Source organism: Bidens hawaiensis, unplaced genomic scaffold (genome assembly GCF_021521415.1).
Source record: "Bidens hawaiensis isolate Kalapana, Puna unplaced genomic scaffold, B.hawaiensis_p1.1 tig00010256_1, whole genome shotgun sequence".
Classification (NCBI taxonomy): Eukaryota; Viridiplantae; Streptophyta; class Magnoliopsida; order Asterales; family Asteraceae; genus Bidens; species Bidens hawaiensis.
Window position 1 is genome coordinate 42942 of NW_027491777.1, and position 19444 is coordinate 62385.

At 34.8% G+C, this 19444-nt stretch overlaps 2 protein-coding genes across 4 annotated transcripts; both read right to left on the reverse strand.

Annotated features, from left to right (window-relative positions):
• Positions 1-5261: 5261 nt before the first annotated feature.
• LOC143534662 (peptidyl-prolyl cis-trans isomerase CYP21-4-like) lies at positions 5262-9166 on the reverse strand. The gene is made up of 8 exons (XM_077029096.1): positions 8991-9166; positions 7753-7959; positions 7602-7641; positions 7373-7423; positions 7144-7229; positions 5921-6058; positions 5700-5850; positions 5262-5620 (listed from the first exon to the last, which is right to left on the reverse strand). Exons 2-8 carry the CDS (start codon positions 7902-7904, stop codon positions 5534-5536), a joined length of 705 nt encoding a protein of 234 aa, XP_076885211.1. The 5' UTR covers positions 7905-7959; positions 8991-9166; the 3' UTR covers positions 5262-5533.
• Positions 9167-12536: 3370 nt separating this feature from the next.
• Positions 12537-17723, reverse strand: LOC143534663 (uncharacterized). Of its 3 annotated transcripts, XM_077029099.1 has the most exons (8): positions 17535-17723; positions 15391-15911; positions 14605-14911; positions 14326-14535; positions 14124-14224; positions 13958-14047; positions 12835-12962; positions 12537-12749 (listed from the first exon to the last, which is right to left on the reverse strand). In XM_077029099.1, exons 2-8 carry the CDS (start codon positions 15820-15822, stop codon positions 12617-12619), a joined length of 1401 nt encoding a protein of 466 aa, XP_076885214.1. In that variant the 5' UTR covers positions 15823-15911; positions 17535-17723; the 3' UTR covers positions 12537-12616. The 3 variants fall into 3 exon arrangements, with proteins under 3 accessions (XP_076885214.1, XP_076885212.1, XP_076885213.1); XM_077029097.1 differs by having other exon boundaries at positions 14326-14911; XM_077029098.1 differs by lacking the exon at positions 17535-17723 and having other exon boundaries at positions 14326-14911; positions 15391-16411.
• Positions 17724-19444: the final 1721 nt, after the last annotated feature.

Genomic DNA, 19444 nt, shown 5'->3' on the forward strand with positions numbered 1-19444 from the left:
GGGCCGTCTCCGAGAATTATTAAAAAATTTTAGGCCGAATGCGAAAAAAAATGGACCTTAGGTAAAAGGGGTTTTTTGTTTGGTTGAAACAATTTAAATTTTAAATAGACTTACTTGGTTATGATTTTGGTCATGTAAAATACATTTTGTATAAAAGTAGGTTTAAACATGTTTCAAGTGAGCCTTGAACCAACAACCTTTTGGTTGAGAGTCGTATCCCTTTACCACTAGACCAAGCTAGTAGTTGTGTAATTGAGTTTAAACATTAAATATACATATCGGTTTTTCATAAAAAAAATAAACATTTAGACCTAGCAGGATGTCAGGCCTGAATCCATCGACCACCCTACTCTTATTAAGAGCACCCTAAAGCTCACATAAGCTCATATAATAAAAGGTAAATGTTTTGAATGATAACATTTGAATAATTAGGTTACATATACATAAATTGACTAATACATTATTCAAAAAAATAATTATCAAGTTTTGAAATTGTTTATCATTAATAAAATATTTTGTAGAGTAATCCCTACTAAATAAGTTGTCACATGGGTAGGTGTTTTGTTAATCCGTGATTATTGGGTAGGCTAACTACCAACTCAACTCCAACTTAAACATGAAACATGAAACATGAAACATGGTTATGTTTTCTTAATTTATGTAAATGAATTTGAATAAGATAAAATACATGCATGCTACGCAGAAGGCATCTTTAGCCTACCTAGGATTATATTATTGTAAGTTGTAACTACCAAATATCTTTTTGCTCTCCTCGGGAATATAATAGTCAATAGAGCTTATCACATCATTAGTAAGACCAAGCGTAGTGGCACGTTTTGGCCTATAATGTCGGGGGCACCCCCCCCTCTCCCCCGGCGTTTTGGGTTTTTTTTTGTCCGGCGTTTTATACATAACGCAACTTGGCACCATTTTCAAAAAAAAATTACCGTTGAACTATTCAACTTGAACCAATAATTAGTGCCACGTGACGCTCAACGCCTAAATGGTGGAAAGTTATGATTACACTCACTTTTTACAAAAAATCATAACTCTGATTGGGCGTCACGTGACGCATAACATCCAGGGGTGAAAAGTTATGAATACACATGGTCTAATAAGTAAAACAGCCTGAAATTTTCAATATCAGATCATTTGTAATAACTAATATCGGAGTATTACTTTATGTACTCTAACGAAGACAACTTAAGTTTTTTTTTTTTTATAAAAAAAAGGAAGATTCATCTCTCATTATGTTTAATGATGTAATTACATGATAAATATAAAATTACATGATAAATATAAAATTACCCGCACACAATATAAGTTTTTGCATATATATTGATACAAAATTTTAGTTTATGTTTTTTCACGTTAATACTCTTATGATAAAAATGATTCTTTATAAAACATTGATATTTAAAATTTTAAGACTTAATTCTTATTTCTTATTATCTTTTAAATTTGAACACAAAATACATAAATGGTTTAAACTATAGCATGAAACATTTTTCTTAAATAATAAATTAAACCAGTTTAAAAAGATCAATTTATACAAAAACATCAAATCGGTATGAAGGTGACGTGTTTAGCTTCATCTTATTTTTTGACCGGCACCTAATCTATCCAATTAACTAAAAGCATCCAACCTGTATATTATACTCCTTCCGTCCCATTTTAAATGTCACGGGACCCAAAACAAATTAAGAAATGTTTGATCATTTTATTTTATGAGTTGTAAAATGACAATAATGTCTTTTAAGTTATTATGGCTAAAAACCATTTTTCTTCCTTGGCTAAAAAATGACATTTAATAGTAAGAGCACAATTGAAATTAAATTTATATGTATAGAAATGACATTTAAATTAGGACAACCAAAAATGAAAAAATGGACATTTAAAATGGGACGGGGGGAGTATATAGGATTCAAACGCTCATCATTTTGTTATGAAACTACTACTTACCAATTACCACTCCATATATTCCCCTATCACGCTTTCTATGAATTTTCAAGGGTGTAATAATATCATGAAGTCATCCCAATTTGTTGACTATTATTTATCAGATCTTGCTCTACATTCTGGTTTGCTTTTGTAGTCCAAATAATCCCGTACTATGACGTATCTGGAATAGTAGTAATTAGTGAAACAAAAGGAATTGTACAGACCATGGAAGTTACTCCATCTCCCACGGTCCAAAGACGGAAATCTTTGGAATATTCTGAATCATTTATGAACATCATGGCGAAAATGATTAAAACATTTATGGCTCCTACATAAATAAGAAGCTGCGCAGATTATCCTTATATCATACTGTTAAAACGAGTATCACTAGATACAAAAATGGTATTTTAACCCAATTTGATCTTTGACTGCGCCACCAATCTAATAGGTTAGCTCCTTTTTACATTTCTAAAAAATATTTAGTATTCTTTTTTTAATGAGGGGTTTTTGAATGTTCTTAGTTAGTTATACTCAAAACCAACTTTTTTTGAAACCTTTGACAACGAACCGGCCGTCTTACCAGTTCACTGGTTGGGCCCGTCAATCAAACCTGTTGGATTGGATTAAAAAACTGGGTGACAGTAACAAGTTGTGGTGTACACGTGTTGGAAAATTAGAATATGGTGAATGAAAATTAATTAGAATAATTAATATTAAACTTTTCATTTAGTCATGAAACTCTTGAGTATAGCCTTTTGATGACAGTTGATTAGTTTTTATTATATTATTAAATTTCTAATTAAGTGAGACTTTACTCATTCTTAACTCTTGTACATATAATAGGCTATGTGTCTCATTTAAAAGATGCTAGAAAAATTACAAGCTAAAAAATTCAAGGAAAAATGCATGCATGCATGAAGAGTTATTAGTGAAGAAGAAAGCCTTGAAGAATCATACGTTGGAAATCTATAGAGATGGGTTTTTCTACTTGATTCCTCTACCCGTTATTCTATTTTTCCACAAGTTCTAACACTACAATTTACCCAATGTAGCCTCGGGCGTGTGGACATCTCCGGCAGTACCAACTGCTTTGGCTGTTGTACCCTGAGAGACAGACGCATTGTCTTATGTAGAGGCACGGAATCTGTTTTAAGTGAAGCGTGTTAAACTTGTGCCTAAGCCTCAAACCGTCAAATTTAGTTTGTTCATTGTTGCAGCCAAGAGACTATTTGAAAACCTTGTTGTGGCAAAAGTTGAAATTAAGTTCTTCTCAAGAAGATTACAAGAAGATGTTGCTGCAAAATAATTTGAAGACTTATATCATTTGAAGAGCTTGGTTGGAATCATTTAACATAATTGTTATATTCTTTCATTATTTATTTTGGTTTGTATTACGGTATTTGTACTACTTATTTTCATGTTAATAACAAGAGTATCGTTATTATTAGTATTAATTTTAATATAAAAAGCGTCCTATATTCCTACAGTAACAATATAACTTATGAAAATTTTTGTCAAGACTAAGTATCTAGATTATACTCGCCAAATATGTCACTCAGACAGTATCATATTGGTTTCGGTTTGAGCAAGTGTAATACTTGGGTATCACAACATTCATTTCAGCAGGATTTGCACATGAAAATAAAACACCCTTTGTTGTAATGACAAAGAAGGGACATGTGATCCATGTACCCAAACACAAGAATGTAAGACAACGAAAGGCAATATACACGCAGATTCCTTCAACAGAAAAGAAAAACGAAAACCACCCATACAAACGACATATTGCATATCATGTGATCAAGGACTAGTTAGTAACTGAAACAACTCGAGGCGCCTTTTTGTTCACAACACACTTACCATCACAACAAGGGAAGTGTACTCCCCAGTCCCCATCACAACAAGGGATGTCGGGATGTTCCTTACCAACGACCGCTGCAAAAGTAGTAATTTTGGCAGCATCACCAGGTTTGCAGCAAGAAGTGTACTTACCATCACAACAAGGGATATCGGGGTGTTCATTTCCAACCGTCGTTGCCACAAAACACAGCATTGTGATCCCAAACACACCCATTGTCTTCACAAATGTAACCATCATGGGTGTGTAAAGTATATAATTTGTATGATATATATAAGGAACACATAATGAGATGTATATATAGTTGACTAAAGGCCTTTGATAACATCTACATGCAAAACAAGAATGAAGGATATGAACAGAGATAAGCATTGTTAGACTTGATGAGGCATTGTTTGAATCTCTTAATTGTCAGCACTCAGCAGCTATATGTTTATGATGTAAAAGTTTTTTTGTAATAGAGTAAAGTGTCATTTTCGAATTTATTTTTTTTCATATGGACCATTCACGTTTCTCAATTCTTGCCAATTACATCCAAATCACTAACCTCGTTAAATTTAATCGTTAAGTCAGGGTTTGTCCAAATCTGCGGTTTTAGTCCAATAGTTTCAAGTTTGCAATTTTCGCCCCTATCAAATTTGCAATTTTCGTTCATGTAGTTTCATTTCATTTGCAATTAAATCCAAATTTATTAACCCCGTTAAGTCTGGTCGTTAATTTATCTGCATACCCCTCACGTGACGACCAGTTTTGTCGTTTTTCTCCCCAAATAAACCTCACGTGATGGGCACACTAATGAGTTTTACGACCAGACTAAACGAGATTAGTGAATTCGGATTTAATTGCAAGTGAAATGAAACCATATACACGAAAATTGCACATTGAAACTACTTGAGTAAAACCGCATATTTGGACAAGCTACATGGACAAAAAACGTAGTTCACTTAAATAAGTATTATAATAAAAAAAAGTGAAAATACATGTCTACCCCTGACTTAACGATTAAATTTAACGGGTAGTAATTTGGATGTAATTGGCAAGAATTTGAAAATGTAGATGGTCTATAAGAAAAAAAATTTTAAAAAATTGGACTAAATTCACAGTGTTTGTCAAACCACAAGAACGAAAATGACACTTTACTCTTTGTAATATATACCATTAGACGAGGGTGTTGAAGCATTGTAGGAGACATGACACCCGTATGATTTTATTTTATTTTTGGATTCACCACTTCTAGTTCAAGGAGGGTGAGATGAAGGCAAATCTTTCATCTATCCCGGAAGATGTGGAGGACTTAAACTCGAAATTACAAATTAAATACACGCAAACGAGAGAAATATGCGCCCGAGTGTCATTTTGAGAAGAAAAAAAAAACATTAAAATACGAGCATGGGTTGATCCTATGAAACATCAAGAGTGGGTTTCTGTTCTAAAATTCGGTACTAGAAAAGCTAAAAACAATAGAAAACAGCCACCAAGTTAGTATCATCATCCAAAACAACAATAAAATATGAAACTAATGACAAATATCAAGGCAATTGTATGACCTAAAAACTCTAATTAAACCTACTTTCCATAAGTTCTACATTGTGTGCAGAACAAACACATACACAATTATGTCCATTGGTTGCACAACCAAAACAACAACCGGCTAACTCTCAGCGCTGTCTCCCACATAAAAACAAATTCAAAAAACACTTTTCAGGTATACGACATGCAAATAAACCAAAAGCCTTAAATCTTCTGTTTCAGCGTCACGTCAATTATCCCTATTCGAGATTTAGGTCTATAATGTTCATCTGTGTCCACCTCCTCGATTTCCTAGATAAGGCGCATTATTTATATGCATTTTTAACTTATAAAATGAATAAACATGATAAACCAAAATATTAAAATTTACCTGAACAATATCTTCTCCCTTGATAACGTGTCCAAATACATTAAGCTTCGCATTTAGATCTGGAATTGGTGCTGTTGTAATGAAAATATCAAATCCTTCTTTTTCATGTTTCGTATTTGATGTACCAAGCAGAAACGCTTCATGCTTTAATCTGGATGGAAAAAATAAGCATATAAATAATAAGAAATGCTACTGACTAAATTATATTTTTGAAAATAAACCCTTTGTCAAGCTGATTGTAGTGCTTCTCTCTAGAAGTCCAGTCCTCTATAACTGCTTGATTGTCAGAGTCACCTCCTTGGATTACAAAATGTTTCACTACATGTTGAAATAGCATCCCTTTAAAGTGTCCCTTCTGGCTGCAAAAAATAAGTTAACAAAACGTCATTTTTTTAACCTAATACGCGTCAACTCTTTAAGCTAATGCTCAATCATCAACAGATGTTTTATAATCATACTAAAAGTTGTAAATGATGTTTAAACTATTAAATCGTTGAATATATGATATATATATATATATATAACAGCTTCACATACTAATAAACATCTTCTGTTAATCAATTTGTCAATAGCACGGTTACAGACTTACAGTTCTGAAATTTCAGTTCAGACCCTAAAGCTGAAGAAAAATATGGTTGCATAGCACTGAGAATTGCATGTTTACATAAATGACAAGGTAACTTTATTAGCAGTTATTTTAATTGTTGAGTTAAATATGCTAGGGTCAATTAGGCTTTAATTGTATTCCTTTTCACAAGAATTCAAATAAAAAGTTGAGTATTGCAAATATTGTGTCGTATTGGGTAATGTTCAATTATCAACTGATTTTTATAACAATATTTAAAGTTATCAGTAATCTTAAAACTATCATTGAATATATGTACTAACGATATAACAAGCGTTAAAGTTATCTTGGCAATAAAGAAGTTTAGGTCCCGAAAGCCAAGGCACTGCTCTACCAACAACCAAATAAGCTATATGTACAACCAAAAGTTGCTTCTCTCTCATCTCTTTTACATATTAACCTCTTAATCAAGTAAACCATTCATAGTGTCCTCTTCATTTCGATCGTTTTTACATATCAGCATCCTCGAGACCTATTTTTTTATTTTACCAGATTTTGGCCCACAAGAACATTAAGCATCACCTCAAGACCCTGAGGCGTTTTTCCAACAGCCTCACTCTTTAGGCGCAATTTTTTAGAACCAAGAAAGATATTATTGATGTTCAAATTGAATCAATGAATATATCTTATCAAGTTATGTCAAAAGATTTTTTACTGTAAACTAAAAATTTGCCATTTAAATATTCATTTATAACGTTCATCAAAAATTCATTTTTAGAGCACAAAAACAAACATTTCAATGCAAAGATTTAAACTTTAAAGTACTCACTAGTGTCTATAAGAAGCAATATAAGGTATTAACATAATAACAATACTCACCAGGCTTCAATAAATTCATCCACAATTTCAGGTGAACCTTCCTTGTAAAGCTCCACAGTAATCAAACCTTTAGAGGTATTAAAATCCTGGATACAAAAGCATGTCAAAACAAACAACGATAGACAACAAGATACTAAAGTATCAAAACCACGACAATTAAGATGAATAAAAGCCAAATAGATATAAACTGTAATGCTTTAAATAAAAAAACAAAGATACTAAAACTTACCGCGTATCTAGGAACGTCAGATTTCTTTGACTCTTGAAACTCCTCTTCAACCTGTGGCAGATTAATGAAACGAATTTCGGCTATATAACTAGTAGAACAACATATCACCAAATTGCTTTACTCATATAGATGTTATAAACTTACAACGCTACTTTCCCATATTTAACAATTAACACGAAATAAATGTCATTAAGCAAAAGAAAACAACAGAATGAACCGACACGTGTACCTGAAAGTTTGATGTTCCTTCCTCTGTCAAAATTATCGACCTAAAAGTAGCATACACGTCACTCATCAGTTAAGCACTTATTGTATACAACTATACATACGACAAAGACCTAGTTTTTTGCAATATTTATACGCAAACCGTATCAACAAACCTTTGAGACCAGTGTCTGTACGTAGCAAAGAGGAAAAACACCATAACAACAGCAACTACACTGTACAATGCAATTGTAGAAACACTGACACTTCTAGGTGCTTTCTTCTTTTTGCTTTGCTGTAACAAAGCTTGCGGTTTAATACGCGCCATCACACCTTTTCAAATTCAACCTCACAAAGACTATCACAGTAATTCAATGCACAACCTGCACAAAATAAAGATCTCAATCCACACCTAAAACCATAAGTTAACAAAATTCCCAATAGCAAGGGTGCAAACAAGCCAAGCCGCTCGCGAGCTACTCGAGATGGATCGATACAAAGCTCGAAACGAGCCAAGCCTTAAATAAAGATAGTTTACTTATCGAGCCAGAGCCTTCTATGTGAAGATCTTTAGGCTCGTCGAGCCTTAACGAGCCTAGTTAATTTTTAAGTTTTAACTCCTTAAAGAGCTCGACCTGAGTTTTGGCTCGTTTAAGGTACTGCACACGAGCTCGAGCAGAGCGCTTAGGCTTGTTAAGGTATATCTCAAAATATACAAAAATAACTAAAAACGCATATTAATTAATTAATTAATAATAAATGAGCCGATCTCGAGCTTTAGAAAAAGAGCTCGAAACAAGCTGAGCTCGAGCGCAATCTCTCGTAAGCCATAAACAAAGCTGGTTTAGTTATCAAGCCAGAGCCTTGTATGAGAAGATCATTTAGTCTCGTCGAGCCTTAACGAGACTAGTGTATTTTTAAGTTTAAACTCTGTTTTAATTCCTTAACAAGCTCGAGCCAAGTTTAGGCTTGTTAAGATATATCTCAAAATATACAAAAATAATAAAAAAACACATATAAATTGAGCCGAGCTCGAGCTTCAGAAAAGAGCTCGAAACAAGCTGAGCTCAAGCGTAATCTCTCGTAGGCGAAAACGAGCCGAGATGGAGCTAGCTCGTTTACACGATAAATAAGTCGATAATCAATTAATCAGCATAACAGATAATCAAACCTAGATTCTAATAACTGAATAACGAGATCTCACCATATTTTGCCCAAATTGTAAGATAACAGATCATTAGCAATCAAAGCAAAGGATATACGTTAGGTTATTTTACAAAGTAAGCAGCATATAATACAGTACGTTACGTAATCAGGTGAATATTATGTTATTCAATTTCAAACAGTTGACAGGCCTAATATGAATATGAAACCCTAGATTAGATATTATTATTAATAATAATATTATTATTACCTGAATGAAGGCAAGAGATTATTAGAGATCGATCGGAGGGTTTGAAAAATTGCGATTTGGATGTGTTTGGTTTCTAACAGAAAACAGACATGCGATCTGAGTTCAATTACGAGTTAACGATATCTTCATCGACACACTACAAACACTCGTGTTTACAATTAGGCCCATACGAACCCGTATATTAACTTGGGCCGGGTCTTACTCAACGATCCAAATTAGAGGTGCACAAAATACCTGGTAGAGGTGCATTAATCGGGTCTTTCAAATACCCAATTCCATGTATGGAAACAGGTTCGGGTATTACCGGATACTAAAAAATCAGGTATCGGTAATACCCGGGTCGGATTTGGGTCCGGGTATTGTCTCTAAAAACATACCCTATGCATCCGGTTCGGTTGGTATAGAACCGGAAATTCTAAAACCGGGTATTTGAATACCTCATTTTCGGGTATTGAAAAAACTCTATTTTCGGGTTTTTTCAGGCTTTTTTTAGGTATTTTTCGTGTACATATTGGATTTTTTAAGAGATTGCACTTTTTAGGGGTATTTTTCGGGTACAGATCGGGTATTTGAAATACTTGGTTTTGGGTATTGGAAAAACTCAGTTCCGGGTATGGAACCGGTTCGGGTTTTCGGGTATTACCATGTACATCGGGTCTGGGTTTTAGTATTGAAATGCATACCCTATACGTACCCTACGGGTAGGGTCGGGTATTAAAACCCAGGGTATAAAAAAATCTGTTTCCGGGTTTTATGGGCTCCAGTTCCGGGTTTTGGTTTTTTGTGCACCTCTACGACCCGGAACCAGTTCCTACCTGTACCCGACCCGCGAGTGGGTATAGAATTTCTTCCCGGACCAAAAGTACTCGGTCAAAACCCGACCCTACCCTACCCGTAAAACCCGGCCAAATACCCGAATATACGCGGAACCGGTTCCTACCTAACCCATTTTTGACTTGTGTTGACCATACCCGAAGCCGGTTTCTGCCAGGTTCCAGTTCCTGAAAATACTTGGTTTGTGCATCTTTAACCCAAATGTTTCCAACTTGCATAAAGTTTTTGAAAAAGGAAAGTTAGTTGGTAGAAGTTAAATTCGTTACGATGCCGAAACTGAATTGAAAAAATTAACTTGTCAACGTGGAATACGGTAGCGATGGTCTTATTGCATGTAATTAAAAAATTAACATATTGAAAAACATATACAACTTATGATCATAGCGACACGAATTCGGTTGGTACCAGTAAGCTCTGAGTTAAAACGGTTCGTTTAAAAAAATCAATTTAATTCGAGTCAATATAGGTTCTAAACAAAATGAGTTTGTGTCAAAATTGGTCATTATTAAAAGCATCAAGTGGTTTCTAGTCAAAACAGGTTCTAGCCAAAATATAGTTAGTTGAAATTAGTGTATGTCAATGTGTGTATGCGTAAACTGTTATATTTTTTATACTCGTCTGATTGCCTGCGGTTTAATATAATAATTGCAAAAGTATCTTTATATGACTTGAATAAATCTAACAACATTATTTTAGTAGTACTTCAATATTCAATAGAGACCAAATTGATCTTCGGTAGTAGTTAGTTCGGCAGCAAAACTTTATATAGTAGTTTTGGTAAACATCAGTCACAAAATACCCAACAAATGTTTTATGCATATTAAGTGTGAAATGTATATTTGTTTTATTATGTTAGCTTCTCATCAAATATCCATTTGCATTCTCACATTATGCAATGAGACATTAGATTTAAACAAAATAATTGAAAATAACTGATGCGTAGTTGACCTGTTTGCGAGCACCAGGGCCAGGAGTGAGCAAAAAACGGGTATTCTCGATTACTACCGAAAACCCGAATCTAATATAGATTGACTTGGTTTGTAGGGATATTTTGGTCATTTGTTAGTGTAATAAGTTATCATTTGCCAACAAGTTGTTTTGTAGTTCAATAGGGTTGAATTTGAACATTGAAACCACACTGATGAATCTTTGCTCATACTCTGACCTTGTACTGGGCAAATTTGTTTTTTCAACCATAGTATTCCTATTTAGATATGCTGTTTTCATTGATTTTGAAACACAGTCAGTCATTAGTTAGGTTCATGTCTTTGCACAACAAATCTTCAATAAGCTAGTCAACTGCATAATGGTGCATCTTAACCGGTAAATAAAGTGATGCATGTGCATTATTAAAATCAAAAACAAAAACAAAAAAAAAAAACAAAAAGACAAGCTAGCACATGTGCACTTGACGCAAATGCATGTGTATATGTAAAGCAGAAAATATTTTCATTAAACCATAAAACACAATGACCAATAGTTAAGACTAAGGTTGTCTATGAACTTTGTTGTCAACAACGTTAGAAAGTATGTTTTGACTTGCAATTTGTAAACAAACCCAAATACATTTAACAAATAGTTCAGCAAGGTGCTGCTGACATAAGGGACTTAACACACACACTGCGCAAAACTTAGTATCAATTATCAAATTACCAAAATATCCTTGGAATGCCTTGAGGGCTTTTTTTCACAATATATAGTTATAATATTCTAAATCACATACTAATTTAAAACTAAAGAAAGCAGCATCACTATAATATTTACACATTTTGCAATTTCTTTCACAAACCGAAGAACGAAACTCCAATAACCAGAAATGCCCCACATTCCATCCTAATACCCGTGCGGGCATTTTTCAACAGGACGGAGGGGGACTCACAAAGCTCGGCTGGCGATTGGCATCGGAGGAGGACGGAGAACTTTTGCAGCATATCTTAAGTTTAAAATTTAGTTTTTATATTTTAACCTTCCCTTTTTTTAACTATTAATTTTTAAAGGTGGTGATTATTGTTCTCTTAAAAGTCATTAACCCCTAATTATCAAAAAGTTTATTTACCATTCCTATGTTCTGAAGTGGTCATTCTTTCAAAAAAAAAAAAACACTTCATTAACCAGTTCTAAAGTAGTAATCCCTTCATCATTTGCATTTGCTTCACCTAATCTCAAACTAAATACAAAAGCCAAGTTCATTAAACAATTAAAAGAACACAAGTTACCAACGGGGTGTTTGGGATTCCTTATAATTACCTCCTTACTTACGAAAAAGCCATAAATTACAACCTTATGACTTATAGAGCTTTTCCTCTCACATATTAAACAAACCCAAACACCTTTTTAACTTTTTAAAAAAGCCATAAGAGGCAAAAATAAGGAATCCCAAACACCTCGTTTCATTTGAGTGTTGGAAGTACCATTTGCTTATTATTAATTCATTCAATATTACTCATATTTGTAAATATTGTAAATAAAAATATTAAACATGCCAACCCGAACACAACGCGATTATAAGTGGATCCAACATGACCCAACATGAATAAGTTACGAGTCGTGTTCGGGTTGCACAATTCAACCAGCTAACTCCCCCAACCCGACACAATGATTGATTATGCAACAAACCCACAGCGATCACGGATCAAACACCAATCAAAATCCAAAACCAAAAAAATCCAAAAAGCCACTGCCTTTTCAATACAGTAACAATGCAAATTCCATTTAATATGATAAAATCTCAAAAGACAAAACTAACTATGGTTCTCTCCTACCTACCAACACTGGCGGCATCAAATATACCTTCAAGGCTGCTTACTAGCATTAACTGCTTTGTAGCATTGGAGGCTACAAAGAGGTAAATTCGTTTTCGAGTCCCTGTACTTGTACGGGTTCGTACAAGATGGTCCAGCGCATTTTTCCCTTGGAGGGGGGTAGCTGCATTAAATCCATATAAAAGTCAGGAAACGAGTGAGCAAACAGTCTGTTTAAAACACTTTAATAATAGCAGTGTTATGCTTACCCGGTTGGTTTGGGCTCAAAAATCTTAGGCAGGCCGATGTCTTCAGCAAATGCAACAGTAGTTCCAGTTGGCCCGATAACAGTTCGAATAGTGCTGGGTGCTAGCACTTTTGCATTGGCAGCCTTTTCCTGATAAAACGAAAAATACAGCATTAGTTTGATTCCCACATAAATAGCAAGAACCAGAGTGTAATTTTACAAATCTATTTTAAGTTTAAAACAATACAATTTTCTTTTAAAAAAGAGAAGAGCTAGAGAAACACCACTGGCATACAGCATGAAATGAGCATGAAACCGTCCCGGTTAAGCATATTTAGCCATTTCCCATTGGAACCAGCCGGTCAAGCATCAGACCAGTGAATTGGTTGAACTGGATCGGGTGGTTGGACTACGTTTCCAACTTTTTGTTCTGTTTTTTTCACTTTTTCCTTTCAAAATCTCACTTTGTGAATCACATTTTATTTAAGTCCGAATATTTTATAAAACTTGCAAATTCACACCAATACATAAAGTATTTTTATAATTTGTTTTGTATAAGATATAGTTTTAATTTCTATATTATTTATGACGTAACCGGACATTGAATCTGGTCCAACCAGTGAAGCGGTAAGACGGCTTCGTTGTCCGGTCCGGTTCTAAATGCTATTGTACTAACTGCATACCACTGGCGTTTCATACAGGCCATATGACCACTACATAGTCATATGGCCCATATGACCACTTTTCGTTGTCCAGTCCGGTTCTAAAAACTATTGTACTAACTGCAAACTACTGGCGTTTCATACAGGCCATATGACATACGAAAATTTGCCATACAGCGTTGTCTGATGTGAAATACAACACATCATACACACCATAATGTTTATATTTTATACGGATCGTAGCCCGTATGAGTTGTTGTCCGTTCAAATCATACGGGCTGTATGATGTGTCTTACTGACAGATAAGTCACACACCACTACATAGTCATATGGCCCATATGACCACTTTTCGTCTGTCATAAGGGCCCCGTATGACCATTTTTCATCTGTCATACAGCTCCATCAACCCATATGATAATGTTAGATCGTGTACATATAGTAGCACCCTAAACAAACTATCAAGAATCAGAGGGTGACACATACCTGTGCCAACTCTTCTTGGCGCTTCTTGAGCTTGTCTTCTCGTTTCTTCCTGCTTGAATCTTGACCAAGTATCTTCCTGATTGCTTCAGCCTAAACAATTTCAATATGTAATGTTAAAAAAAGCAACATTTAAAATTTTTAAGAAGTTGGTCAAAGCAAGTCAAACCTCTGATTCCCGAGCTGCTTTCTCATTCTGAATCCTGCGCTTTTCAGCAGCCTCAGCTTTCTTCAGTTGCTGCTCCACTTCTGTAAGCTTCTCTTTTTGCTCTGTACATTTTAATAATCAATTTTAGGGCAAACTCCACAACCACATTATGAATAATAGACATTTTCTAAAACCATCTACGAGATTTGGGGAAAAAACTTACTTCGAGGGGGGGCAGGTGGCAATCCATTTGGAAACTCAATTTGAGTGCCAGCAGATGCAGAATCCCTACCAGAAAGTAGGGCCCGTTGGCGTGAAGTAAGAGTTGTTTCCCTTTTAATTTCATTTGGAGAATCGGGATATACCTTCCACAGTTTCTTTCCTTTATTTCCTTCGGTTTCATGATCAGATCCCAAATCTTCCTCCACATAATCTGCATCACCCGAATTTAACAGACCCAGATCTTCCCTAGAAACCCTAGAAAGACTCCTGTGTTTCTTACCCGACTCATCATCGTAATCTCTACTCGCAGCAGCAGCCACCCTTACGGTTTTCAGTTTTTCAAGATACCGGATCTCATCATCTTCTTCTTCTTCAATGAAATCACCATCCAAGACACGTTTTTTTGGTACCCATTTGCTCTTCCTGGCCCGATCTGATTTCTCCCCTTGCTTTCCTGCTGAATTCTTGCCCATTGAAGCGTCGTTTCTCCCGAGAATAATACCGCCCCCTGAGAAAGCCTTCCACGGAATGCCTTGTAACCCGATCTTTTTACCTAGGGCAGGAGAATTGTCCTCATCGGAATTGTCCTAAAAATCATTATCAGATTTAATTAATGCAAAAATTAATTAAAAAAGTAGAGAGCATTAATGACAGTAATTAAATTTTGAAAGAAAAATATAAATAATCAATAATGTATGTCCCTATAGTTCATTCCGAGTGTTGATGCCATTAAGTGATCCACAAAACATAAATCTTTTTTCGTATAATATCATCCTAATCATGAATAATATCTTCAAAGCAGTTAAGAGGTGCACAAAACAAGCAGTTCGGGAACCTGAACCGGTATTGAAACCGGTTTGGCAAAAAAAAACCTGATTTTGACTTTTGTTGACCTGGCCCAGTTTGGGCGCACAACCCGATTTGTACACCTCTAACCGAAGTAAACAAAAGGGTCAACTCAAACTAAAATAACACATTCATGATTACCTAAAGATATAGAATTAAGAAAATGTTATGTTTAAGCGAAAGTAATTTCTAGTTAACAAATAGAGAAAGTAAAACATACATTTACTAACTTTGGCCGAGAACGAGAGGAATCGAAAGATTCCGAGTTCTTTGAAGCTCCAGAACTGGTCTTGGGTTGAATAGTCCGAGTCACGCCACCAACCTTAAGTTTGACTTTTTTTAACTTGTTATCATTTCCACCTTCATTTGCATCCATCAAGCCTCCATTGCTCTTAAGCGAGATTTCACCTTCTGTTTTAGTAGCACATTGATTAAGATTAAATACTTTCCTTTTAGGATTAGCATCAACCGCATTCTCATCGCTTGATATCTTTCCAGCATCATCTGAAGGTGGTGTTGATGATTGAGATGCATGATCATGATTTTCAGGTAATGCTTGAACCTCGGGTTTAGGCCTTCTGCAAGTTTGTGTCCTCTTTTTTCTGAAGGTATTCACAATGTTATCAACCCGAGCACCTCCAAGCTCATCCATTTTGCTCCCGTTTCAGCCAACAAATAGAAACTGGCGAAAATCACCACATGGAAACCCAATAATGCAGTAAGTTGGAATGTGAAATGCCCCTGAATAGAATATTGAACAATAAGCATCAAGGCATCATACTCATTCAATACTAGTTACTTTAAAAGAACAAAAATCAGATACATACGTTGCACAAATCAACAATAGACAAAACCAAGTAAACAATCTTTTTCATAGATAGACAGAGTATACAATTAGCTGATTATAAAGTGTTCAATTCATTATATAAAGTAAGCGTTTATATTCTGCTATAACTTGTGAGTAGTGAAGATCCGAAATGAATACAGATGCGTACATCAGGCCCAAGTCGGCCCAACAACCCTGGGCCTGCGCACGCGGAAGCCTTGTGTCTATGCGAGTTATCATTTCTATCCATGTTAACCGTTAAAACACAAAAAAATTAATGTATATTACCATAAATTTATACCCATTGCCCATCTAACACAAAAGAATAAAAAATTTAAGATCAGACTATTTATCAGAAAGTAACCCACATTAACCAAAATTCAAACACAATTACAGCATACTGATCATTAAGTAACTTACTCAATAGAACCATCATTCAAAAAAAAAACCCACCGTTAAGCCACATAACGCGGGTACCCCATAACAAAGGCAAACATTCGCGCGTAACAATATCAAACATCAACCAGTTAGTTATAAGACATTATTACCACAGTACCCAAATCATATAAACAAAATCTAGCCATATGCATTCACCCGTGACACGCAGTGAAAATCAATTCCAAAACTTTATACACGGAAAAATAAAACAATTACACATTGGATAAAACCTTGAGCTATATGTCACACTTGATATAAACTATAACAAACAAACAAACAAACAATCAAACATATCCCTTTATAATCTCACTCATAACAGAGCTATCCGAAAAGGCAAACCAAACCTCTATCCCACTGGAAAGAGAGGCTGCTCCCGGATTTAGCAAACTACAATCTAATACACAATTCCCACTAAAACAATCAGAACACCAACCAACAGCAATATAATCAAATCTAGCCACATTTAAAAAACACGATACGCAGTGAAACTCAATTCCAAAACAAAAAAAAAAACAATTACACGTTAGATAAAACCTTGAGCTATATGTTACACTTGATATAAACTTTAACAAACAAACAAACCCCTCCCGGATTTAGCAAATTATAATCAAACGATATCAATCGTATAATAATGTTAATAGTAATCAAATAAACAATTCCCGCTAAAACAATCAAACAATCAGAACATCAACCAACAGCATTATAATCAAATCTAGCCACATTTAAAAAACACAACCGTTCACCCGTGGCACGCAGTGAAAATCAATTCCCAAACTTTACACACAAAACAAAAACAAAAAACAATTACACATTACATAAAACCTAGAGCTATATGTCACACTTGATATAAACTTTAACAAACAAACAAACAAACCCCTCCCGGGTTTAGCAAATTATAACCAAATAATAATAATCAAATAAAAAAACTCCCGCTAAAACAATCAGAACATCAATCAACAGCAATGGACACACATAAACTTCAAATCCACAAACACCACACAACAAATCCCCAAATTGAAGCGACCCCAAGTGAGGGATGCACACATTAACCCGATCGGAGACCACACAACAACAATCGAAAGCTGGAATCAAGTAATTACCCGATAACAAAGACCGAAAGTGATGGATGTAAAGAAGCAAAGTTGTGAGATAACGAGAGAGGTAGCGTAAGATGAATGAAGAAGAAATAGAGAAAGAGAAAGTGAATAATAATTGGGGATTTTATAGTTATAATAAGGTGAAATTAGGGTTTGGGTATTTGGGGGTGAGGAGTAATGGTAATGGTAATGGTATATAGAAGAAGTAAAGATATGGGGGTGAAGACCACTACTCGATGTAATCTTGTTCTCCATATTATTATGATTTGTTATCATATTACACTCACACGAACCCTGCGACTGACTGATTGATTGATTTTGTTTAAATGGGTTTCACCCGGATCCATGACCCACCCGCCCGTATTTATCTCTCTTCTTTCTCTTCATCGCTAGCTAATGTAAACACCGTTTGTTTTCTTTTTCTGAAGAAAGTGGGTGGGTGTGCGTACGATAAGCTCCTACGCACGTCATGCTCATGCTAGCACCGTCTCACGTGTCTCTTCTGCCTTTATTTGCTGTGTGCTTATCTTTTTCTATTGAAATTGAAAATGAAAATGAAAATGAAAGTTTATGTTTATTACCTTGAAGAAGATTTAAAATGCTAAATTGTAGTAACACTTTTTAAAATGCTAAGTTTATGTTTATTACCTTGAAGAAGATTTAAAACCAACTGAATCGTCTAACCTAAGAAAATCGGTTGGTTTGGCGGGATTGAAATATGTATGATCTGATTACGGGTTGGGTTTTAATAAATTAGTGTGAAATTTCAATGAATTGAAAGTATTGATCTAGTTTTCTAATTTTGTTTTGCAAGGTCATAAATTATGAATTCGGTTTTTAATTGACATTAGATAAAAATCTAATTTTTTCTATTTTTCTTAAATGGGACATTGAAAGATATATGATTTAATCTTGTAAGGGAAATACATGTTCTTTTAACGGAATATAAATCGAGTTGAAAGATCTCTTGACTATTATGGAGTTGATACACTGAATCACGTTTTTTATCAATAGACTATACCTGCTACAATGCAATGATGTTCGGTCGTATGATATTTATTATTTAACTGTTTTATTTGTAAGAATTTGAATTTATATATGTATATAAATATCCCTTGAACACTCCATCAAGAAACCCTGCATTTTTTTGGCGCAAAAGAGAATAAGGTTTGCAGTCGGTGGTGTTTGAAGGTGTTGGGGGTGGCATATGGCGATGGGGGGTCACTGAGGTGTACATGTTAGGTGGCGGTTAGTGGTTGTGTTAGTGTGTTGTTTTAGGTAAATAAGAAAGAAAGATATAGACATGTACCAGAGATATTGATGTGTCAGAGACAAGAAAGTATTGTATGGCTTAAGAGAAAGAGAGAAAATATATTAAAAAATATATATAAATAATTATAGTTAAGCATAATACTTGTACTTTGATCGAAAGACTAATTTCTCTTATAACTTACACAAGTATTTAATTGAGTTAAAACCTATAGTTATGTTAGTCAAGTTTAAACTTTCAGACTTTTGCCTGTGTGGTCAAAGGGCGAGCGCGCATTGAGTCCCTCAAACGTAAAATGACCTAATTGAGTTCTTGTGGTTTTTGGGTGAAGCAGCTTTAGTCTCTACATATATTAGCGGTCTTAGTTTGAGGGGTAATATTGACTTTTTTTATCCATACATCAAACTTGCTTTATCAGTTTGTATTAGGGGTGGCAAATGGGTTGGGTTGGGTTGGGTCGAACGAGTCATGAGTTGAAATGAATCATGGGTCAAAACGAGTTTGGATCAGAATGATTTTGGGTTAAAACGAGTCAATTAAAAAGGGTTGTTTTGGTTTGGGTCGGAATAGGTTAGGATCAAACCGGGTTTCGAGTTTTTTTTTTTTTGTGAACGAGAATAACGACGGAAACATTTTAGTTTTC

Coding starts and splice junctions, on each gene's coding strand:
- LOC143534663 (XM_077029097.1), bottom strand. CDS start 15,822: ATGGATGAGCTTGGAGGTGCTCGGGTTGATAACATTGTGAATACCTTC. Junction 14,912..15,390: donor CTCGGCCAAAGTTAGTAAAT/GTATGTTTTACT, acceptor AATGATTTTTAG/GACAATTCCGATGAGGACAA. Junction 12,750..12,834: donor TTTGAGCCCAAACCAACCGG/GTAAGCATAACA, acceptor GATTTAATGCAG/CTACCCCCCTCCAAGGGAAA.
- LOC143534662 (XM_077029096.1), bottom strand. CDS start 7,904: ATGGCGCGTATTAAACCGCAAGCTTTGTTACAGCAAAGCAAAAAGAAG. Junction 6,059..7,143: donor GATGAATTTATTGAAGCCTG/GTGAGTATTGTT, acceptor TATTTTTTGCAG/CCAGAAGGGACACTTTAAAG. Junction 5,851..5,920: donor TACAATCAGCTTGACAAAGG/GTTTATTTTCAA, acceptor TTTTCCATCCAG/ATTAAAGCATGAAGCGTTTC.